The 23,138-nt window shown below is 44.9% G+C and overlaps 4 protein-coding genes across 5 annotated transcripts; 1 reads left to right on the top strand and 3 right to left on the bottom strand.

Moving 5' to 3' along the window:
* The first annotated feature begins 4,755 nt into the window (after nucleotides 1-4,755).
* LOC133924179 (probable F-box protein At2g36090) lies at nucleotides 4,756-6,253 on the top strand. The gene has a single exon (XM_062369602.1). The coding sequence runs from the start codon at nucleotides 5,185-5,187 to the stop codon at nucleotides 6,088-6,090; it is 906 nt and encodes a 301-aa protein (XP_062225586.1). The 5' UTR covers nucleotides 4,756-5,184; the 3' UTR covers nucleotides 6,091-6,253.
* A 356-nt stretch (nucleotides 6,254-6,609) lies between these two features.
* On the bottom strand, nucleotides 6,610-7,467 carry LOC133925464 (uncharacterized). Its single transcript, XM_062371385.1, has one exon. It carries the CDS (start codon nucleotides 7,465-7,467, stop codon nucleotides 6,610-6,612), a length of 858 nt encoding a protein of 285 aa, XP_062227369.1.
* Nucleotides 7,468-8,078: 611 nt separating this feature from the next.
* LOC133924178 (small RNA-binding protein 11, chloroplastic-like) lies at nucleotides 8,079-10,605 on the bottom strand. Its single transcript, XM_062369601.1, has 4 exons — nucleotides 10,346-10,605; nucleotides 8,709-8,777; nucleotides 8,511-8,617; nucleotides 8,079-8,416 (listed from the first exon to the last, which is right to left on the bottom strand). Exons 1-4 carry the CDS (start codon nucleotides 10,476-10,478, stop codon nucleotides 8,306-8,308), a joined length of 420 nt encoding a protein of 139 aa, XP_062225585.1. The 5' UTR covers nucleotides 10,479-10,605; the 3' UTR covers nucleotides 8,079-8,305.
* Nucleotides 10,606-16,588: 5,983 nt separating this feature from the next.
* On the bottom strand, nucleotides 16,589-21,996 carry LOC133924177 (OVARIAN TUMOR DOMAIN-containing deubiquitinating enzyme 6-like). Of its 2 annotated transcripts, XM_062369600.1 has the most exons (9): nucleotides 21,774-21,996; nucleotides 20,894-21,664; nucleotides 20,314-20,475; nucleotides 19,145-19,222; nucleotides 17,825-17,903; nucleotides 17,570-17,715; nucleotides 17,377-17,445; nucleotides 17,085-17,250; nucleotides 16,589-16,985 (listed from the first exon to the last, which is right to left on the bottom strand). In XM_062369600.1, the coding sequence occupies exons 2-9, from the start codon at nucleotides 21,590-21,592 to the stop codon at nucleotides 16,735-16,737; spliced, it is 1,650 nt and encodes a 549-aa protein (XP_062225584.1). In that variant the 5' UTR covers nucleotides 21,593-21,664; nucleotides 21,774-21,996; the 3' UTR covers nucleotides 16,589-16,734. The 2 variants fall into 2 exon arrangements, with proteins under 2 accessions (XP_062225584.1, XP_062225583.1); XM_062369599.1 differs by having other exon boundaries at nucleotides 20,894-21,996.
* Between the last annotated feature and the right edge of the window lie 1,142 nt (nucleotides 21,997-23,138).

The following is a 23,138-nucleotide window of genomic DNA, read 5'->3' as shown; positions in this document are numbered from 1 at the left end:
GTATGATCTTGTTTATGGCTAACCAAAGTTTGAATTGGAGCAGACTGTTTTACAGTCCAGAAAATTATGCCTCACCGGAACATCCAGTCTGTGGGGTTTTGACCACACTGGATAGTCCGGTGTTACAATGAAATGAGCATCGAAGCTTTTTCAGTGTTGAAGCAGAAATAGAAGCAAACACCGGATGGTCTGGTGATGGACCTAGAGAGCGTCAAAGTATTTTCTACAAAGAGGAGATTTTTGGCGTCGAGTTTAATTATGTGTGCCAGATAGTCCAACATTGAGTTTGGGAACACCGAAGAATGCATCAGACCTTTTTTTGCAGAGATGTTGTAGAAGGGTGGTTCGGTAGATTGGCATACGTTAGATTATCCGGTGATGGACATGAGATCACCGAAAGCTTTTACCGGACCTTTTCTTGTAGAGAGCAAAAATTTCCTATAACAGATAGTGCTACACTCACTAGATGGACTAGTATTTAGGAGCAGAACACATAGGAACATCCAGTGTTCACGTTTCAAGGTGTGTAGCTGATAGATGCAACTTGGCGGTCGACGATGGGTGATCGGGGCTAAGCGGGTGCTTGGTGGACGATTAAGGAGGGTTGAGTAGAGTCAAGGATGATCCTAGCTGTACACATGAAGGTCAAGCAAAGTATGAAACGGATGATTAAGATAGCATGTTGACAAAGTCAAGCGAAGTGGATGCCGATACAAGTGACAAGACGGCCCAAGGGATCGGGAGCGAGAGAGACTTACTGGCGGTCAAGATCGCAAGACGGAAGACACACGTCATCATTAGAGCTCTTGCTTCAGGTGGAAGCAAGTGGCGGCTAGTTACGCTTTGAGAAGCATGTTAGGGTTTTGCGGTTTAGCCTCAAAACTATAGGAGGACTAGAGGAGTACGTGACACTATCGTAAAGCTTGCATCAAGGCGAAGCCAAATCATGAAGGCGCCGAAACCGTTCGATGAATAGAGAAGAAAATAGACCAAAATACCCTCGGTGATAGGTATGAGTGTAGTATAAAAGAGTTGTATTTTGGGATAAAGCTAGAAAATTTGGAAGTCAAGTTTCTTAAGCCTATAAATAGATGGGTAGGGTTATGTGAGAGGATGAACCATCCATTTGAGCCCCTTGTGACAGCCATGTGAGAGCATTATGCTAGGGTTTTAGAGATGAGGAGGATAAGTGATTATCCTATGTAATAGGTGAGAGTTTTGAGAGGAAAAACTTTGTAATCCACTAAAATAGGGCTAACCTCTTTGAGTAATGAAGTTTATTTTGTTACATATGCTTGAATTCTCCTCCTTCTAGTTTCCCTTTCTTGGTTCTGTTGCCTTGTGTGCAAGTCTTTTCTTTTCGGTTTTGATTTTCGTTTTTCTTTTTAGCTGAAATTTTAACACCTTAGGAGGTTGTTCTTCTTGATGCTAAAGGAATAAAATTCACATACACATGCATATGTGATAAGGTCTTGAATCATCTTGGAGATCTTTTTCACCCGGTGTTCATCTTTTGATCCTTGAGTGATCTTTTCTCAAGATTCAAACTTTGTGTGAGGATGAGTCATGGATTGGTTTGCTATGGAACCTAGTGTTCAATTCTAATCATGAGACCCACCCTTTATTAGATCTTCAAGTTTGTTTTTTGAATTCTTTGAGTTTCTATTTTGTTCTAAACGGATCTTCTGGATTGAGCTCTGTGTTTCTGCTGTGTTTTTGTGTTTTGTGTTTCACTTTGTTCTTGAGGTGTGTTGTGTGACAAAATAGAAAAAGACTATCAATTTTGCAAGAAATCTATTGAGGTGGCTATTCACCCCTTCTAATCGTCACTCTCCTTCCTATACATACCTTACTGATTTTGTATTAACAAAATGACACCTTAGTACCTTAGTGATTTTGCATCAGCAGAGATTAGAATTGGATAGAACACAAAGTTTGCGGTATCACCACTAAAGGCAAAGCTTCGTTGGGGCTAAGTGGGCCATGCCCCCCCCCCCCCCATATTTGGGCAACTGCATGGTAAACGTGGTAGTATTTAGATAATTTTGCTGATTAAACTTCAAAGTGGTTCCCTCTACCTTGCTTATTCATCCATGATTTAGTGTTGGCCTTGGCTAATTTTATGTCCAAACTCCCCCACTCATCACCACTATCACCACCGGCACACCTCTCATCCATTAGACTATCATCCAATCAAACAACCACTAAACTTCATTGTTCATTCAACCCAACTGTTCATAAAGAAATGGTATAGACCTCAGATTAAAAAAAACCAAGTCTAACTCTGATGAGAGTTGCTGAACTGTTGCATACAAGAGGTGATTCCGAACACATCTCTGGAGGCTCCAAATGAGGCCATCTTCCGGAGGCAGCTGAGGTATTGGCTACTTCTTGTGCTGCACATGCTCCAAGCACGGGAAGGCTGTGTGCTGAAGCTATGGCATAGGATAGAGGACGGTAAGTGCATGTCGCTGGTGCAGATCAATGACATCTACTGTGTGTACAAGGAGTAGATCAGGAAGATTGAGAAGTCGACCGTGGTTGGCACTTGGGAGGCGGTGGTGCGGTATACTGAGAGGTGGCGGCGGCACATGGCAGGGTTGGCTGGTAGCTGCGTTGCAAGGCAGGGCTCAGCGGCGGCGATGGGGCTGGTGGCGCGGTGGTGCTGGGAGGCATGGTGAGTAGTTAGTCACAGGTCGTGGTTAGGGCTGAAATGATCTGGTTCGATTTGGCTCATGAAAGCTTTGGAATGATGGCTCGGCTTGGCCTACAAACCGAGCTAAAATGCTAGTCTGGCTCGGCTCGTATGATGGCTTGAGCAAGCTCACGTGGGCTCGTGATCTTGTCAACATGGACGTCGTGGGGCTTAGGACGACAACGGCTTGCACAGCGCGGGCAACGGTGGGCTGCACAATACGGGCGATGGCAGCGTGGCATGGGGTTGGGGGACTTTGCTAGGAAGGAGGAGCTATGGTGCGGCAGCGTGACGGGCGAAGGTGTTGCCGGAGTTAGCAAAGAAATGGTGTGTGGCTCGATTCGATAGGGACAAGATGGAATCCGGTCGGAGAAGCCCCGTGCATCATTCCCCTTCGGCTCTCGTGGATTGGGCAGGGGCGGATCCATGCTCAACTCAACAGATTTGGGTGGCAGCACGGAAGATCTGCTCAACGACGGGTGGAGCTTGACGTCGGAGTCAAGGAAGATGAGCTCAGCTCTATGCTTTCTGGCAATGATGAGGGGAGCACGTGATGGAGAAAGGCATCAGACCTCTCGATGACGCTTCTTCTGTCTCCTTGCTAATCAGGCTAGGTAGATCCAGCTTAGGCACAAAGGATTTTGCATAGTGGCACGCTGAGCAGAGAAAGTGAAGGAGCTCGGCGGTGCTGTGTTAGGGAGAAATGGAGAGGGGAGTGAGTGAGAGAAAGGAGAGAGCTCGGGAGGGAGAAGATGAGGCGAGGGTGGGTGGGAGTGCCATTTCCTATGGGGAGTAGCGAGTAGGGACGAGGGAGTGAGATGAGATCGATAGACTTAGAAGAGCATATGCTCATTTGGCTCACGAGCTAGCTCAGCTCGGTTCGATTCGGAAATGAGCCAGCAAGATGGCTCGGGCTCGGCTCGTTTTCCAAACGAGCCAAGCTGAGTCGAGCCAAGCCTCCACGAGCCCAAGCTAGCTCGTGAACCTCGAGTTTTTTTATCTAGTTCTAGTCATGATGAATGATAAATAGTATTGTTTGCTAGATTGGGAAACTGAGAAGGACTAAAGGGGTAAGTATATTAGGGTTTGGAGCATTGGGCGCACCCGTTGTAGAGGTTATATGGGTAAACGAGTTGTACAAGTACGTGTAGATATGAGTATGTCTTACCTATACTCGTATATCCATTGGTAATATTATTCGCTACGAACGTACATACAAGTATCAAATGTAATACATATTTGACTCTATTAGAATATTTATCTATAAATAAACAGATAATCAGATTAAATTGTCATCCTTAGGCCATCTCCAACAGCTACCTCAAATTTTCATCCTCAAAATACTATTACAGCATCCCCTATCACTATCACTGTAGCAGTACTGTATCACTGGATGCAGACTCTGTTGGAGACGAATTTCTTAGTGCTACAGTACTCTGCAAAGTACTGTAGCACTAGAATCCTCAAATTTGCAGATCCTGTTGGAGAGGGCCTTACCCCTAACATCACAGGCTTCCTCACGCGGGCGAGGGTGCAGGCAGCGTTGGCATGAAGCGTAGATTGTGGTGATATCAATTCGCCTTTTCACGAAAAATCTCCGACCTTCCGATTGGAAAGCATTTGCTACTAGCTAGTTTAGCTAGGCTACACATAGATTCGAGCCCCTAAACAGCTCGTGCAGCAGTAGCCCCTAAAAACCTCACATGAATCGCCTCTTCGTCGGCGGTACAGATGATGATCACCATTCAAGAAAACGATATCCTACTAACGCAATTACGCCTCCGATGGCTCGCGGCTCCTAGAAGCCAGTAGGCTCGTAGCGTTCGTGGTAGCCACGCCACAAATCTGGCCGTCACGTGAACGGTTCACGGCTCACCACCCTCTCTTTGGAGACAGGGAAATCGAGAAGGGACAGCGCACTGCTTCCTTCGGTGAGCCGTGCCCGCGCCCGTCCACGCGAACGCTCCGGCAGCGGCCGCACCGGCGCGCGCGTAGAAAACCTGGGGGAAACGCGGCCTCCGCCCGGTGAAAACGCGCGTCACACGCCCCCGGGCGCGTGCGAGGGAGCGCGGCCCGGCACGGTACGGGAGACACCCCAAGCCGCGCGTGAGCGACCCCGCACCACGCGTCCAGCCGCACGGCCGCGGAGCCGTGCCACGCTGCGAGCCGGCACGCCCCATCGACCGCTTCCCGTCCAACGCCACGGCAGCGCCACTGCGGCCCCCCGTTCTGGCACGCGATAAATCGAGCGCCGAAACACAGAGAGAAAAATTCACGCTGGGCCCCGTCGTTTTCGGCCGAAGACACCTCGCGGAAACAAATGCGCCAGCAGCAGTAATGAGGCGATGTACAAGGGGAAATGCTTTGACCGGAGTTTACTATAGTATCCCGCGCGCTTTTATTCGACTTCTCTATATAATCCCGTGCGGCTAGCGTCTTCGCATCACAAGCCAAGAGTTACTGGAAGAGAGCAGGATCACAGGAGCGAGATGGTGACTACGATAGAGGATCTGCACGCCGACGTGCTGGCCCGCGCGCTGCGGCGGCTGGACGGCCGGTCGCTGGCTGCCGCGAGCTGCGCGACGGCCGGGCTCCGGGCGCTGGCAGCGGACCCGGAGACGTGGCGCGCGCTCTGCCTCGCCGAGTGGCCGTCACTGGCGGGCGAGCGCCGGCTCCTCGCCGCAGTCCCGCCGCACCGGCTCTTCGCCGACGCGTTCCCGTTCCCGTCCCCGGACGCCGCGGGCCTCGGTGGAGGGGAGGGCGAGCTCGAGCTCCCCGGGGAGCTCGTCTCTGCGGTGGACGTCTACTGCAGGGGCGCGCCCCTGCTGTCCCGCGTGGTGGAGACGCCAGCGTCGTCGTCGTGGTTCCTCGGCTCGCCGTTCCGCGTGGAGGCCGTCGAGCACAAGAAGCCGGCGCTGGAGGCGGTGTCGTCGCCGGCGGAGCTGGAGCTGAGCTGGGTGGTCGTGGACCCCGCCCGCGGCCGGGCGGTGAACGTGTCGAGCCGGCGCGCGGTGGCGGTGGACCGGCACTGGTACACCGGCGAGACGATGGTGCGGTTCGCGGTGGTGCTGGGCGGGTGCAAGTTCGAGGCCACCGTGACCTGCTCCGAGGGGGCCGGGCACGTCAACGAGGTCAGCCTCGCCGTGGAGGATGCCGACGGCGCCGCGGTCAGCGGCGAGGGCACGCTGCGGCTTCTTGCCGCGGCAATGGAAGGGCAGAGGAGGGGAGGCGAGAAAGAGCCGGAGGAGGCGAAGAGGAGGTACGAAGAGTTCGTGAAGAGGAAGAAGGGGAGGAAGGAGAGCAAGGCGCGACGCGAGGCACTCTTGGATCTGTGCTGCTCCGTCGCCAGCGCCGTCGTCGTGCTGACCTTCCTCGGCGCTGTCGCGCTCCGGTGATCGGCGCCTGCCGGCTGACGGCCGGACAAGTTCGTGCGCGGCTCTTTTTGGCCGCCGACGAACTCGGCAACAAATCCAACTACCATGTAGGTGCACAGGCATGTCATCAGATCGAGTAGCGAACTTTTTTTGTGTTACACCTTTTCCTTAGTAGTAATAGTTAGGAATGTTGGCTACACCCTTGCTTCCGCTGCGCCACTCTGATCACCTGAACGTGACGCGCAGCTCTCTGGAACGCGAGCACAGCCTGGTGATTCACTCACCTCCCTGCACACTCGATTGATCCACACAACACTCAAGCAAGGCCTTTTGGTGCTGCTTCTCACGCTTCCGTTCCGGTTCAAGACAGCAGCTTGAACATCTCGCACGCCAAGCTCTTCTTGATCTACCGGGTCTTGTACTGCTGCAATGCTAAGAACTAGACTCCTATGCAAACTAACGTAATAAACATGCAAAATATCAAGATTAGCTCTAACAATCACCCCCCTAATCTTGATATGCCATTTTCCACCTGTAGCTTCAAAGAAGTGTTGGTTCGTCGCTTGTGTAGCCTTGAGCTAACAGGGCTTTCTCCTCTTTTTCTTTCTTAGGACATTCCCAAGCATAATGTCCATACTCTTGACAGTTATAACATTGTACCTTGCTCTTGTCTTTGCGCCCTTCGCCACGGCCACGGCCACGACCTCGTCCTCGCAACGAGTCATGTCCTCTTGCCATGAGAAGTTGCTCTTCTGTTTGGACCTCTCGTCCCTTGAGCAGCTCTTCATGTGCCTTTAGTGACCCAATAGCCTCCTCCATGGCCATAGAGTTGATGTCGCCGAATAACATTATTGACGAAGCAACGTTCATGAACTTGTTGGAGACGGTTCGCAGCAGCTTCTTCACGACGTACTTCTCTTCCATCGCATCTCCAAGCTCACGTATGCGCCCGACTAGCGTCATGAACTTCTCCGCGAAATCATCCACGGACTCTGCATCACTCATCTTAAGGTTATCAAAATCCAAGCGCAAGGACTGGATCCTTGCCTCCCGGACGCGCTCGACGCCCACATGCATGGAGCGCAGTGCCACCCACACATCGGAGGCGGTCTCCTTCTCCGCAACTCGTAGCAGCGTTTCGTCGTCGATCGACTGGGAGATGATCGACAAGGCCAGCTGGTCCTTGCTCTCATCAACGCCCTCGGACTCCTTCTTACGAACAACAGCACCCCATGCGCCATTGGTTCGCAGGAGGTACTTCATCCTCATCGCCCATGCCGCGTAGTTCGTCCTTGTCAGCATCGGGTACGGGAGCCTCCCCGTCGTCGCCGTCGTCATCGAGTTGCCCGCACCACTGCTCACAATGGCTCTGCTCGGTGAAGCGTCGTCGCGCGGCATCGTCTTCGTCATACCTTCGCTCTGAATACCAAATGTTGGCTACACCCTTGCTTCCGCTGCGCCACTCTGATCACCTGAACGTGACGCGCAGCTCTCTGGAACGCGAGCACAGCCTGGTGATTCACTCACCTCCCTGCACACTCGATTGATCCACACAACACTCAAGCAAGGCCTTTTGGTGCTGCTTCTCACGCTTCCGTTCCGGTTCAAGACAGCAGCTTGAACATCTCGCACGCCAAGCTCTTCTTGATCTACCGGGTCTTGTACTGCTGCAATGCTAAGAACTAGACTCCTATGCAAACTAACGTAATAAACATGCAAAATATCAAGATTAGCTCTAACAAGGAACGGTACATCTATCATACCATGTACTGATGCACATCGTTCTCATTCAACCAAACAATGAGAATAATACAGAAGAAAATATCTCTCGTTGAGTGCATTAGCATTCATTATTCCACAATCAATTACTTTTCCCAACTTCCAGGGATCAGATGAAGTACAGACGAACTACAAAGCATTGGTTCCAAACAGAATTGCAACGGGTTAACATACGTACTGTTCTAGAATCTAGGGCAGCTTGAAGAGCACATGCAACTACCGTATGCAAGTGAAATCCGTAACATCAACTAGACAGTTCGTGTGAATAGCGTTATAAGCTTATAGCAGCACATGTTATAAGTACCCAGGATGTTTAACTGGACTCTTTATGTTCTCGCAAAAACTCAAAATTTCATCACATTATTACACATTACCTTTTATCTAAGAGCTTCTGAATCTGAGTGGTAGTAGTATAATAGAGACAGGGAAAAGGAAGTATGCACAAATCAGGCGTTTATCAGTCGTTGCTAATTGGCTTGGGAGGACCTCTCGCTATTGGACCGGCATCTGCGGCACGGTCCAGTTTGGCCTTTGCATTGTCGACATATATAACTCGGCCGTTCAGTACCTGTCACAAGCTTGCATTTCTCAGCTCTTTTCCAAATGGCATAAAAAAGAACATACATGATACCAAAAACATAAACCAAGGAGTAGTCTCTTGCCTTGCCGTTCATCTCTTCCCTTGCGTTATTGGCTTCTTCCTCAGAGGCAAATTTCACAAAGCCGAATCCTTTCGGTCTGTTGGTCACCTTATCCGTTACAACCGTAGCTGCACTCAAACAAGAAGCTCCAACTTGGGTAATAACGTCAGACACAGCGAATATCAACAGAAGTTTGTTCTGGCAAGTGATAAGATAGACCTTCTATTACTTGGCCGTACCGCGAGAAAGCTTCTGCTAGGTTGTCTTCAGTCGCAAATTGCGATAGGCCTGCAAAAGGATAGAGGACTCAGAGGAGGCTATAGAAACGACACTTATGGACACAATTTTCTAGAGAGAATTGGACAATAGTTTCCTACTGGTCCCAGCGATTCTCAAATGTGTATGGTGTTTGTGTTTTAATCCCCAATGAGAAAATCAGCTCAGATTGAGCTCAGGCGCTTCTCAGAAATCTCAGATTTCAAATAATATTACTCCTATGCAACACTGTGTTACTTGCAAGAACAATACGAGTACATGACTAGCAACTGATATTAGTGTGAATATGTGTAGTTAATAACTTGGCATAATTCAGTGTAAAGCAGCATAGATTAACAAAATACCAACCCTTGCTAGAATATCTAGGGATAGATATTTTGTTTTCCTTATTAACAATATATATATATAGGAAAACTAATCTGTACTTCCGGCTGGATCCATAGTTGATCCCGTTATAATTGAAGTATATACTACTCTGAGATGTATATACTACTTTTTAAGATGTATATACTATTTTCTGAGATGTGTATATTTCTTTTTAAGTGAAATATATACTCCCTGTTATGTATATATACTATTTTTAAGATGTACATACTTCTTTCTAAACACCTTTTAGAGTGGGAGTACATACACCCGGGAGTAAAAACATGCTATATAAATATTCTCATAAGCTGTTCGTTGGAATCTAGTACTTAAATTCGGTTGATTAGTCATATATGGTAACTCCTATTGCATCTAGAACTTTAGGAGAAAAATGGGTTGAATATGTATTCTGTTCGAAAAAAATACGTACTCCATGTAATTTTTTATTTCTTTCTTCCCACAAAGTAATAAAGCACTAGAACATAAGCGTCCTAGACTCCTAGTCCTAGATAACAGGCCCTCCTTCTAGAAGGGCACCCACTTTTAAAAGATAAATGAAAGTTATAGAAAACATGCACCTACCCGTACTCTGTTGCTAAACACGATCCTTTGCTCAAAGACGGACAACATATTAACGAATGCCCCAGAACATTTATTTTCTTGAAAACAAAAGGACTAAACACCATCAGCTAAAAAAAACAAGCAGCCATTGACACCTACTCCGACTTCTATAGGATGTTTGGTTTGAGGGGTAAATCCATCCTAGATGGGATTCTCCATTGTGTTCATCCTATGAGTTTTGGTGGGATGACACCATTCCTCATATTTACACTATTTATGTGCTTGTGGGAATGAGCTGGTGATGGATCCACCCATTCCACTTCTCAAACCAAACATGTGACACCTCATTCCTCAAATCAGACACCCTACTAATCTCCTTCCGTCCTTCGTAGCAGCAAAACTCAAGCAACGTACAGCTAAATAGTACTAGTGTAACTATAGCGTAGAAATACGGCATCAAAGTGCACTGCCTGCACGGGCATTCTGTCGAACACTAGGCACGCACGCCCCGCGACGCATCAGCCACGCAGCAGATGATGTTCCTCTACCAGGGAAACTCATGAGAGGCGATAAGACGCAAAACGAACTGTACTGATCCAGGCGGTAACGCGCGAGTGAGGGGGGGAGAGGGCTGGCAACTGAGGTAACAAACCAACCTCCGACGAAGAGCTTGTAGGTGATGCTGCGAGAGCGCGCGACGAGCACGGGGCGCGCGGCCGAGGAGCTGGGGCTCCCCCTGGACGCGAAGCGCAGGCAGCGGGATGCCTCGCGCAGCGCCGCCATGGCCATTGCCGCGCCCTTTTCTAGTGTCTTGGAGCAGATGGCGTTGCCGCTTGCAAGGCGCCAAGGCGGGTGTGAGGGCACGAGGCCAGCGGACTCTAATTTCTACGTGTGCTCTGGCCCTTTCTTCCGAATTAATTGATGATTCGCCACTAAAAATAAGTCGAAGGCGGACGCTACTGTTGCGAATGGACCCGATTCCTTCCAGTGGGCGAAAGGGGCTGGCTAACTACAAACGGGCTTTTCATATGCTACGTTGGGCTTCGTAGGTTAAAAACACCGAGCTTTTTATTTTTATATTTCGAAAATAAAAAATCACAGAACTAGATTATTATCACCGGTGGGAAGGGAGACAGTTTAAAAATAAAAAATACTTTCATTGCTCTTAAAATTTAAAATACTACCAAAATAGTGAGGAAAACACTTGATGGTGTAGAGGATACTATGATTTAGCTTTTTTAAAAAGACAAAAATATGATCTATGCAATAAAAACAAAAAAGACTAATTTCATTGCTCTAAACCATATATTTTATTATAGCATCATTTGCACCATATATTTTTTTTCAGAATTTTCATGACTATTTCGATAGTATTTTGAATTTTGAGAGCATTGGAATGTTGTATTTTTTTAATTTTTTAAACATGTTGCCTGTTGGAAAGGTGATAGATTTATTTTTTAAAAATCTAGTAACCTAGTTTTGTAAATTTTTTAAAACGAAATTTATTTTTTTGCAATTTTTATTTTCAAAATATAAAAATAAAAAATTGCAAAAACACCAGCAATATACGTGGGCTCGAGTTTGATGGAGTCTTATGGGCCCTTTTGGTTAGCAAACGAAAGTAGCACACACAAACCGAGCCTAATATTTTGGCATGTCAAAACCTGGACCATCAATTTAGTGGCCCAAGATTTGGCCAACTATGGCATCGAAAATGAAATAGACGGTATCACTAATTCAAGTCATGGAACGCTGCTCTTTCCCATCTACAGTACTAAAGGGCGAATCGAAGGTGACTCTTGAGTTCCACTGCTGATCTGCTAGCTCCCTCTCCCTCTGGCGCCCTCGACGGCGTCCAGGGAGAGGGAGGCCAAGTCCTCGACGCGCGGTTGTAGGTGCTCCCTAGTATTTAGGCTAGGTAGGTTTATCCTGGCGGCGGCCATGGCGTCTCCACCTAGGGTTCCGATCCTCTTCGGTATCTCTGGCGACGGTGATAGTGTTGGTGACATCTTTGATGACAATCGAAGGAGGTTAGTATTGTTTTGTCTTTCTGCGAGTGTGATGGAGCTTTTAGTGACCCCTATGTCTATGTTTTGCTTCCAGCCTGGCGACTTTATCGCTAGTGGAGGAGTTTCCTTCTGGTCGGGTCATGGTGGAGTATCCATGGTGAGCTGTTGCAGATACATCTCTAGGCTGCTACTCTTCATTGAAGGTGGTAGCGCCATGTTCCTTTCCCTCTTGCGTCTGGTGAGGTGGAAGCTGATGCACTTTCGGTGGAGTAGATATGTCTTGGATGGTCCAGAGCGTTGGATGATATGGCAGATTCCAAAGTTTGGACCTTCCTCTCGACGTAGCAGTGGAGCCGGTTCCGGTTCCGGTGACCTTCCATGGCGTCAACAACAGGAGAAGCTGATTTCGGAGTTGGAAATGATCCAAGAGGACTTAGTTGTAATTTTTTCTTTTCATGGGATCTTTGTTGTAATATGGGGATGTACGGTGCTACTGTTTTAATGTAATTTCATCCTTTCAAAAAAAAAGAAATGAAATAGACGGCTATAAGTAAGAGAATGTCTTACAAAAACATTAGCTTCAAACCATACGGTGGCAAAATTTTATCGAAACTGCCAAAAGCTTAAACACCTGTGCAATTGTTGTGCACCACAAAGCATGAACTTCATTTCTTGCAAGTGTAGTAGGGCAGACACAAGTCTCGCAGAAGGTTCCATACTTCCCACAACGATCGAAAAAGGGAACACCAGGGGAATCCGACAATTCTCCAACAATTCTCCTCCTAAGATTTACTGTGAATTGGCGATGCCATACAACTACGCAGGCCTCCCGGTGAGTATGCGTAATGCAATTGCAATGTTTAGAGTCTGGTACTACGCGTAACACATTTTGGATGACAAGTCAATTCTCACGGTGCTGCTATGATAACGACGCAATTGCCATGTGTAATGTCTTAGAGGCTATTTGGGTTGTAGCGCAACGTCCCTACCAATTCTTAGGCTACTCAGAAACAGAAAGTTAAACTAAATAATTTGTTTCTATAAATAACTTTTGAGAGACAAAAGCTGTTATTATTACCAGAAGGCAGAAACTGGTATGGAGGGGCTTTTATAGCTTCTGAAGGATGATATTCTGATAGGTATTATATATACTATATATTTCATCCACATTAAAAACCAATTAAAAATAGTTTTTCTATAAACAGTTTTTAAAAGAAACTTTAAAAAAAACCTTAGTCCAACCAAATAGGCTCTTAATCATGACCAAATTGTAAGCATAAACAAAAACACTCATTCCAAACCAATCTAGCCAAAGCAATTGTGCGTCCAAATTTAGATGACAATTATAGACCCACATGTCATAGATAAAAGGAGGGGGATAATTTCCTTTAATTACCAAAATTGTTGTCATCATTTTTTTTAATCCATATCATTGCCAAAGTGTTGGCAAGTCTTGACAAATTTTGGCACTAATATAATCCAAATTTTAGTATTGTTGGCTCCAGTGGTGGAGCCAAGATTTGGAGATGAGGGGGCGAAGAAGAGAACAATCACACAAGAGATATAATATAGCAATTTTATTAAGTCTCAGATATAGCATTGATATTGTATATGATTATTTGTATCTATTTTTTTACATAAGCTATGGGGAAAATAAATGCATTTTCACCATCTACATAAAAAGAACTGTGTTGACAATTAGTAAATCGATAGTGAATACTTAGATATTAAGTATGAATACCCAATTATCACAAAGTAACTATTGAAGATAGAGACATGTATTTTTATACAAGTCCGTTATGATAACAAGCATATATCATATCTTGTCTCAATTAATCTCATGAATAAATGATTACAACTAGGACTATGTGTATCTAATCATAAGGCTCTAGGCGGGATTCTCCGTATTCTACGTTCTAAAAACCCTAGTCGGATGATTCTAAGCTATGACGTGGATCTTTGTTGGGTGTCTCTGATTTCTACCCGGTAGTTCCATCCTACTCGAATTCCTTTGAGTGTAATCTTTTTGGACTGTAGATCTCCAGGACATCTAGTAGATCTTTTCCAAATGCGGGGATAATATCTGTGTTGGACAAGACTAAGTGCCGGATATTTCCACACATGTCTTATTTACTCCATAGCGGTCACGATACCTAAAAAATGAGTAAAGAGCATGTGTATGGTAGATATCCATTATGGATATACCATATTTGTAGTAGATATATAATAAATAATTATATATCCTTATCAAACTACAACTTCTCTGTCCATGCCCTAATTTAATTCGAACAACTAGCATGTTTAAACTGAACTTCAAAATAGACGGACAGAAAAACAGCCTTAATACTGATATTAGACTTGAGAACTCCATACCTTTCAAATTACTCAGGCTAAAAAGATATATGAGTACTACATAGAAATATGATTAAACGATCTACAACATCTTCAACTACATCTAGAAATGATTCGGGTTCTAAAGCTCTCAAAACTACTAAAACCGAGAAAGCCAAATCTTTTAACGACATGTTAGTCAGTAAACTTTGAAAATCCATATATCTCGATTTACTCAGTCAAAAATCACATAAAACTAAAATATGGGAAGATTATAAAACCCTCTACAACTTTTGTTGGACTTGGCTAATTCAACCTTAAGACCCTTGAAAATAAGTTTGATCTGTTACTACATAAGCCGTGTAACAGACAGGTGCACGAAAATCCCTTCGATACACGCATAAACATCTGCTCCAAACACTGGCCGGCCACGGTCGGGGGGACAACACTGTGCGCCCGAAGCACACGCACATACGCAGCCGAACCGGGAGGTGCCATGTCCGCAGGCCAGAGCCAACGTTGGGCCGGACGTCCCGAACCATGTCCGGCACCACGCGTCGTGCCCGTCATCTCAGCATGCAGTTCAAATGTGGTGGACGGCAAATTCTCCAAAATTCATGAATATTGGTACTAATTCAATGAAGTTCAGTAGAAATCGGATAAATTTTGTCAAATTTTTGAGAATTTTTAATTTTAATTTTGAATCGGACTGAAATACGATCGCCAACTAAATGCGGTACAGATCAAAATTATGAAAAACCATAAATTTCAAACAATTTTCAATGAATTTGTGAACCCTGTTGTGGAGCCATAGGGGCGAGCCTGTGCTACCGAAATACGAGTGGCCAGGGATCCACGCCACTCATAATGTTTAGATTTTTCTTTTCTTTCTTTCTTTTTGGCTTGTTCTCAAAAGGGCGGCAACAACAATACCGATGCTATTATAGAAGAAAAGAGTTGATCCTATTTATAAGAGAAATTAGATCTAAAAACATTAACAAATACCTAGTTAAATCAAAACTAACCGACCAAAAATCTAACAACATGAACGCCCTGACAAACAAAAGCCAAAATCCACTACACACAGGAAACAACACAGAGTCTACAAACGGGCCATCATTGTCAAGGTCGTCACTGCGACCAAGCAACTCCGACTTCCTGTAACAGATCTTAATCTCTATCTTGATGCTCTCGTGTCTCTGTCCACAGCCATCATGTGTCATCATTGTAAAACTCGACAGACACCTTGACGTAGCAGCTTCGACTCCACCATAACACAACCGTGAATAAAACGGCGCAGCACCAAATAAGCAGAGACCATGTCGACCTTTTTTTTTTGGAACAGCTGGGGAACTAAAGGAGCGAAGGACCGGGAATGAAAGGGGAACTGGATGTGCAATGCAACGCCCAGTGGCCAGCAGCCGTGGCTTTGTTTATGTTATGCACCGTCATTTGGTTAATACGGGTACTTTGATTCGGTTTTCAAAACTTTTGGATTCTAAAACCTTAAAATTGATGTTATTTGTCTGTCTAATTATTATTTTCATTTCATTGTGTTTGGGTTCACCAATCATTCCATCTCTTTTGTATACAGCAAAAAATTACTTATCTTTTATTTCTGTAGGGATTCACTAATATTGGGATTTTTTGTCTCCTTAATTAAAATATTTTGGGTAATTGTCTTTGTAGGTTTACTAAGGTCCTATTTGTTTTTGTTTTAGATTGTCACAATCTGGATTTCGTGAAGAATCTTATTCTTATTAAGTTATGGATTATAAGATTTTGTATTACAATTTGACTTATGAATTGTGAGAATCAGTTTTTAGAATATGACTGTTTTCTATTTTTGCTTTTGGAGATAGAATCCATAATTAAAATAAAAAATAAATATGACCTAAACATAATAGCTTTGTTCTTAATAGCGAATCTATATCACTATATCTATATTTTCTCATAGTTAAAAGAGACGTGAATTATGTTCGAAGTCACTTCATTTTTTTTTTCAGTTTCTCTGTTTTATGTAAGGCAACTATATGAATATTTTTTTGTCTTCATTTTCAGTATGAGTTTTCATGTCATTATTGGTGGACCGATGCATCATCTTCAACTTGATTTCTTTAATGAGGTTTTTTTTTACCAAAAGAAGAGAGACCCAAAGAGAAGTGCTGATTCGTCTGCTTAAATTTCAACGGTTCACGTCAATTTAAAATTTTAAAATCACCTGACTTTTCAGTTGGTAAAATCAGATGATCTCAATCCTCAAACTAAACGGTGGACAAAGTTTGATGGAAACTACGAGTTTTGATTGGGCAAGCTTGAGCACTAATAGCAGAACAAACACGCCCTTAGATCTTGTTGTAATTGTTACGCACAAAGCATCATAAACCCAATTTCACGCTAGCGTACTAGGAAAGACGCAAGTCTCGAAGAAGATTCCAGGCTTCTCACAACGATCGCAAAGGGGAACAACAGGTGAAGTGGGGAACCCAACAATTTTCCCTGAAGGCCTAAGAAGATAACAAAGCACCAACATCCATTCATTTCAAACATCAGATCCCATAGAAAAGTCGCTACTCGCGAGTAACTTTTATTTATCACTCATAATGTAGCAAGTATATTGACTTCTCAACTCACAAGGCTGTCATTATCTCCTATGACTTACGCCCAATGATACCGATCCATCACAAGCTAGAGAGGTGAGCACATCACTCGGCAACCTTTCCTTTCTGGCGATTGCTACCGCCGGCAGAGGCTCCGGTGCCTCCTGTCTCCACCAGGTAGCAGATCATCGAGTCCACGTCCTCGCCGAATATGCTGTAGGCTTCCATAACCTGGATGTAGCTGAAGCCCATTGCCAGGAGCAACTGCATGCTGCGAGTCAGCACAGTGTCTGGAAGTACGAAGCACTCCTCGCTCCCTCTATCTGCTGCCGCAGCCGAACGAGACGACCCACTAACTGCATGGTAGGAAATCATGCTAGTTTCAAGCAAACTGATAGGCAGGACCGCAGGGCGTTGTAGAGTTGTTCTTCAAATGTCAAGGAGCGCGGGCTTACTTGCGGCAGAAGAAGATGGCTCTGCCCCTGATGTTGATGAATCTCTAATGTTAAGCCTTTTCTCCTCGGCCAGATACTCTGCCCGTGAGGCCTCCATCACCATCCGTTCTATTTCCCTCTCTGTCAACTCCAGATCAGAGTAGAATCGCCCTTCAGCCAAAAGTGCCTGACATTGCCAACAGAAGCATTAAGCATATGACATTTCATTCTCAGGTAGCTTCAGATAGGCCTGTTTGATATGTGAGGATATTGGGATGGCAAGAACACATGGAAAACAACTAGCGGTACTTACATTCTCAATCTGTTGATCTTGCTGAGCTTTTATTGCAGCCTTCACCTGGTCCCTGTCAACATTATTGGTCTACACAAAAAGGAAATGGTAGAGATCTAAGAGAGCATTACTATCAATCCGAAAAAATGGCCAAACTTGTAATAACTGAACCTCATGCAAGACAGAGAAAAGGTTCAGAGAAGCAAAGGTTTACCCCTCTAAAGGAGCTAAATCCAAGGCCTGCCCCAACTGTCTGTCGACAGGGATCAACCACTGAATTGTAATGGTTACCATGATGGTAACTTAACCGAATTGGAGGAACGTCTGTGTTATAGCTTCTGTGAAAAATGTTAATGGGATCTGCAGTAACAGCAAACCATGTTAAAAGAGCTGATGCTAGCTATCACAAAAAAAAAAGAAAAAAAAAGTAACAAGGGTTAAAAACTTCAAATGCATGAGCAACTTTTACCTGTACCGTAGGAATATATGTGAATGGGACGATTGTACATCTCTGCAAATGCCTGGATCTCAACATTATTGCCATATACCTTGAAGAATTGAACAATTAATCAGCACAACTACTTAGAGGCAACAATGCCAATTTTTTCCTTGTATAACTTCCTATATTTTTAGTTTGTACATGAAAAGCAGCTGCTTACTATATCTAATTAAGCATTTAAAACCAGAGGAAAGGTTTCAAAAGTTAAGACAAAATACATGCTTTGATGTGTGGAAGCACAGATAATTAGGAAACATAAATGCTGATTCAAATAGGTGGGCAGTGCTTGGCAGGAGCACAAGAAAGCGCCAGAAAAAAAAAAGAGCCAAATATGTACAACAGTCAGTTGACTGAACAAGATGGGCTTTACAACTCACAAGGTTATATAAAGAACTGCACACAAGCACAGCACAACAGCATTCTATTCAAGGTTTATTATGGCGGTGTGGCGAGGCGTGGCAACCCACCACCTTCACACCTTTATATCGCTTACGGCGCGTGGTGTGGCGATGCCATACGAGCTAAATAAACACCAGAAAAAGGGGAAAGGAGAAGGGAGGAGGGTTGGCCCAGCCCACCAGCCTATATATTACAGATACATCAGAGAATAAAAGGAAAAGAGAGGTGAGAGAGGTGATATAGGCCACTACACAGATCAGCCCAATACCTCTTAGAAGCCCAACAGCCAATCTAAACACTTTCCCTCTCCCATGCCCTAACAGCACCACCAAGCAGCCTGCAGTCACCACTCCAGTTGAAGACACCAGATCTAGATCAATGCTTTCTTCTCCTCCATCCATCCCTCTTCCTCTTCCACAGATCTTGATCGCCACAATACCATCATCGAGCTTGCTTCTCCCCCCTCCCTCTCCCACTTCTACAGTTCTGGATCGGAGCTCCATCCTCAGGGAGGATGCAATGGGCGAAATGGAGCAGGAGGCGACGGAATGGACTGGTGGACGGTGGAAGATCAAGTTGGCGAAGGCCATCAACGACAAAATCGTCCATTTGCTTGGGGCGGGCGCCACAGGGCTTCTTCTCGCCACAAGATGCCACAGAGGGGCCACGGCGACGCCACACCACTATGGCGGGTACCATACACACCCGAGCTGTGGCGTCACCGTGGCGAGCTACTGTTTCTCACCACGCCGATATATCGTCGATATGGCGACACTTTAATAACTATGATTATATTAGGTTGCCCGTACTGAATTTAGATGATTGGGAAGGCAAATGAACCAATACAGGTGGGAAACTAATGATTTGCTAAGCATATATTTGAAAGCTTACCTTGTCTCTCCTTTTCCTCTTACAGTAAGAGGTAAAACCTTCAGTTATGAACTGAGAGAAATGATCCCGCTCCCTTTCCTGAGAAAGAAATAGAAAATGACAATGAGTGTTTCAACTGCATGGCTAATGGAGTAACGGATTATATTATATCATGGTAATGCATGTTTTTCCCTGTTCTGCAAATTCAGAGAGATCAGTAGTTTCCCCCATCCTTTCAACTACTTATAATGCACTGTCGAATACCATACTTTGACCACACAAAAAAACACTAGAAAAGCTGACTAGGAAACTAATGCTGATGTTCCGAAAATCGGAAAGCAGTAATCATTCAATGGCCCACCTAGTAATGTTTATACAGACAAAATGTCTCAATTATTAGGTAACAGCTACATGCACTCATTCCTGTTTCAACCTATTTTTATAACAATGTTTGGAGGTCCCATAGAAAGACATGAGAATCCTTAATCATTCCACTTAAATACCAAATGGTTAAATCATTATCCATTGGCTATCCGGCTCCTGGATATGCCATACCTTGAGTTAGGACTTTCTTTGTCAACTCAGACAGAAGATTCACGTAGAATTAGCAGGGTTTGTATTGCTTATGCACATGATTATCCTAATTGATAATATTCTTTAACCTAATATGCTAGAAAAGTAACAGAAGTAGCAGTAATTTTTGCTGGAAACAGTTGTAACCAATTTCATAACAGGGCATAACCAGTCCTGGACCAAATTGCTGGAAGCTACCTCGACAAGTATCCTTCCTAGCTGAGAGCTGGTTATTACTTGTTAGTAACCAGTGAGGCAGAAACTGTTATTTGTTATCAGCTGGAAGCATGGAGCCAGGTGACAACCATTTCCATAACACTATCTGACTGCAAACGGGGCTGTCTCAATCTCTCGGTGCACTATTTAGCTCACATTAATTGTGCCCAAAATTATGAAAAAACTAACAAAGCTAAGGACTTAATGTTCATAAATGAGGTAGAAAAAGAGGGTGCGCAGAATATGGCAAGAACTAATATATTCACATAACAATTCAGAAATTGATAATCGAGTTCATAAATTAAAAAATTTGGATATATGCTGCTCATGGACATCAAAATATTGTCCTTACATAGATATAAACTAGAAAATTACTACTCAGATGCAAAGATGCAACCTACCATATAATCAACACACATCTGCCTAGCCATGTCATAAGCTTCTGCATCTCCATAAACTTGATCAGCAACTGCTCTGAAGAGACAGTTCCCATCCTCCGCCATCTTTCTGATTTCCAACCCTTTCACTCGCCTTAGATCGTGCTCAAACATGTGCTCCCTTTCCTGAGGCGCAAAATGGATAAGATGAGCAGTTGTGAAAATATTATATTATACCTATTTGTGTACATGGAAAAAAAGGGTCACTAATAATATAAGTAAGAAACGTCGTACTTCCCTTGACCAAGATTAGATAGCCCTATCTGCTTATACTATCAGAATAAGTAACTCCAGTAAGAAGAATGCTTCTGTTATTTTACACCATGAAGGAAAGCACATGATAAACAGATTCATCTAATAATCATACACCAGGAAAAACAGCTACCAAAGAAGAGCATATCGTTCAACTATAAAGGTCCTATACATCTATGACATTATCTTCACATTATACAATAAATGCTGATGTGATATATAAGATGCTTTAAAAGTTATTGGGGAAATTAAAGCACCCATATAAAACAGAACAAGACAAATGAAAGCATACCGAATCATTATAACTCAAGGCGTAACCAGGGCCCTGTTCATCTGCACTATTGTAACCTTCACCATCCACAAGCGACCTGGGAGAAGAAGGCCGAGAACCTGAAGCAGATGTCCGAGCCACCGCTGGTGGCCAAACTATTGGCCTTCTTGAAGATCCAATTCGCACACTATTTGAGCTTCCAGACCCTATTCTCCGCAACCCATTATTCCCAGATGACGGTTTTGGAGGTGGGGCTGGTGGTGGCGGCGGTGGATGCGATGCTGCGCCTGCCATCTGCGACGGGCCAGTGCCTGATGGCGCTGAATTCCCATGCTCAAATTGATCAGGAAACTGGAGCCCTGTCAGTTCCTCCACCAAGAAAGCAGGATCGATCACACTGGAGTCATCCTTGGGAGGCTTCTCCCTCACAGCCCTCTGCTCTGCCGAGCTCGAGCTCTCAGATACGGGGTCATCCAGCCTCAAAGGCTTATTGCTGCCACTAACGTTCTCGCTGCCCTCATGTAAATTCTCAGTTATGTCATCTGAGGCCAATAGCTCCGGCGGCTGCGGCTGAGGCTGCAGCGGCAGGTCATCCTCCCGGGCAGCTGCTGCCGGCTGCTGCTGCTGCTGCTGCTGCTGCTGCTGCACTTGCTGCGAGCCCGAGCGGCCGGAGCTGGACGAGGAGCCGGCGGCCCCGCGCTGCACGAAGATCCTCGTCATCACCCGCCAGGGTCGTACTCAGCGTCGAGCATGGGGGTTTCAGCTGAACCCCTAATCTTCCTAGGAAATCAACTGCACCCACACCATGTGTACTCAATCCCTACGCGTCAGCTGAGATCGGTCGATCTCGCGCGCGCTGTCGAAGATGAAAAATCCATCCGACCAAATTAGGGTTCCTTACCAACAAAGGGAATTCCAAGACAGGGTCGATCTCCACTCCACCACCAATCAGATAGCACTGAGGCGGGGGAGGAGGAGGAATACGGCAGCGATGGCGGGTGCGAGGGGAGATCTCTTTCGGGAAGGCTCGCGTGCTTCGGTGGTGGGAGAAGGCTGGTGGCGAGTTCGGCGGCGCTGTCGAAGAAAAGGGCGATGGATTGGTGTGAGGCATGCTTTGAGGTCTAGATTAGAGTTGTCTATCACTTACAGTCGTATAGGAATTCAAAATACATAAATTTATCAATGGAACATTTTAATGTAACACGGGAATTTGGAGAAAGATAGGCAAAAAAATCCCTGTAAGGTTTGACCTTATGTTAAATGTCCTCTTGGAACTAAGGAATTCTATATGAATTTTGTAGGAGTCTAAAATGTTCAATTATTTGTTTCAAACGACCACATATGAAAATTTCCTATAGGATCCAAATCCTATAAAATGCTTCCAAAATCCTACCGTTCCAAAGGAGCTCTAAAGATGACTAGGATTCATCCATGCAAATATGCAATACCGAGTGAGTCTGGTTGGTGGCTACTACAACAACGACTATCTTCCGTGAACACTTGAGATAAATAGGAGCTGCTGGCATAGATAGAATGGTATATCCTTTTTTGGTTGTATGACGCAAAGGTTGTTTGAAACGGTGAAACATGTCACCCTATATTGTTCTTTGAAATACCAGTATAACTACATCAGTATAACTCGTAAACACACTCATTTATTTACATCACCACACACTCACTCACACAACATCTATTGATTTGAGATATAGAGCTTTGATATTAACAAAATCAACAAAGTGTCTCGCTATCCACATGTGCACCGGCTAGCAATTTGGATTGCAAGGTTCCACGAGATGGCCAGATGTTAGCAGTCAAGTGAAGACCAATACAAACCGGGTTCTTGTGACAATGACCATACATTCTTGATTTCTTATCGTACACCCACACCCTAGATGTTGCTAGTACAAGGCACTGTAGCAATTAGGAACTCTGCAACAAGGCCGCATGCATCGCTACATCAGTATATATACCTGATCGGCACACAACCAGCCATAAACATGAAGACAGCTCATGGTCCAGGCGGAATTACAAAACGTCGACTACCACATAACTTGATGGGTGCTTACAGTGCAAATACGCAATTATGAATTCAGACAAGCACATCGACAAGCTATATTACGAACAGACCAATCAAAATCCGGATGATTGGTTTCGATTAAAAATGTTCAGCAACCAGCAGCCATCCAACAAATCGTCAGGTACATTCAGCACCCAGAAAGGCCAGACAGGTAAGTGACTCCAATATATCATCAGCACCACATAAACA

The sequence above is a fragment of the Phragmites australis genome, chromosome 7, assembly GCF_958298935.1.
Source record: "Phragmites australis chromosome 7, lpPhrAust1.1, whole genome shotgun sequence".
Taxonomy (NCBI): Eukaryota; Viridiplantae; Streptophyta; class Magnoliopsida; order Poales; family Poaceae; genus Phragmites; species Phragmites australis.
Note: the sequence above shows the minus strand (reverse complement) of the source record. Positions and strands in the feature narration are given on the sequence as shown.

What these genes read in the sequence shown, in the direction of transcription:
- LOC133924179 (XM_062369602.1), top strand. Translation starts at nt 5,185, where the DNA reads ATGGTGACTACGATAGAGGATCTGCACGCCGACGTGCTGGCCCGCGCG.
- LOC133925464 (XM_062371385.1), bottom strand. Translation starts at nt 7,467, where the DNA reads ATGCCGCGCGACGACGCTTCACCGAGCAGAGCCATTGTGAGCAGTGGT.
- LOC133924178 (XM_062369601.1), bottom strand. Translation starts at nt 10,478, where the DNA reads ATGGCCATGGCGGCGCTGCGCGAGGCATCCCGCTGCCTGCGCTTCGCG. An exon ending in CTACAAGCTCTTCGTCGGAG is followed by an intron (nt 8,778 to 10,345) that starts GTTGGTTTGTTA and finishes ATCCTTTTGCAG; the next exon opens with GCCTATCGCAATTTGCGACT. An exon ending in GTACGGCCAAGTAATAGAAG is followed by an intron (nt 8,618 to 8,708) that starts GTCTATCTTATC and finishes GTTTGAGTGCAG; the next exon opens with CTACGGTTGTAACGGATAAG.
- LOC133924177 (XM_062369599.1), bottom strand. Translation starts at nt 21,592, where the DNA reads ATGACGAGGATCTTCGTGCAGCGCGGGGCCGCCGGCTCCTCGTCCAGC. An exon ending in CATATATTCCTACGGTACAG is followed by an intron (nt 17,716 to 17,824) that starts GTAAAAGTTGCT and finishes CTGTTACTGCAG; the next exon opens with ATCCCATTAACATTTTTCAC. An exon ending in GATTTAGCTCCTTTAGAGGG is followed by an intron (nt 17,446 to 17,569) that starts GTAAACCTTTGC and finishes CTTTTTGTGTAG; the next exon opens with ACCAATAATGTTGACAGGGA.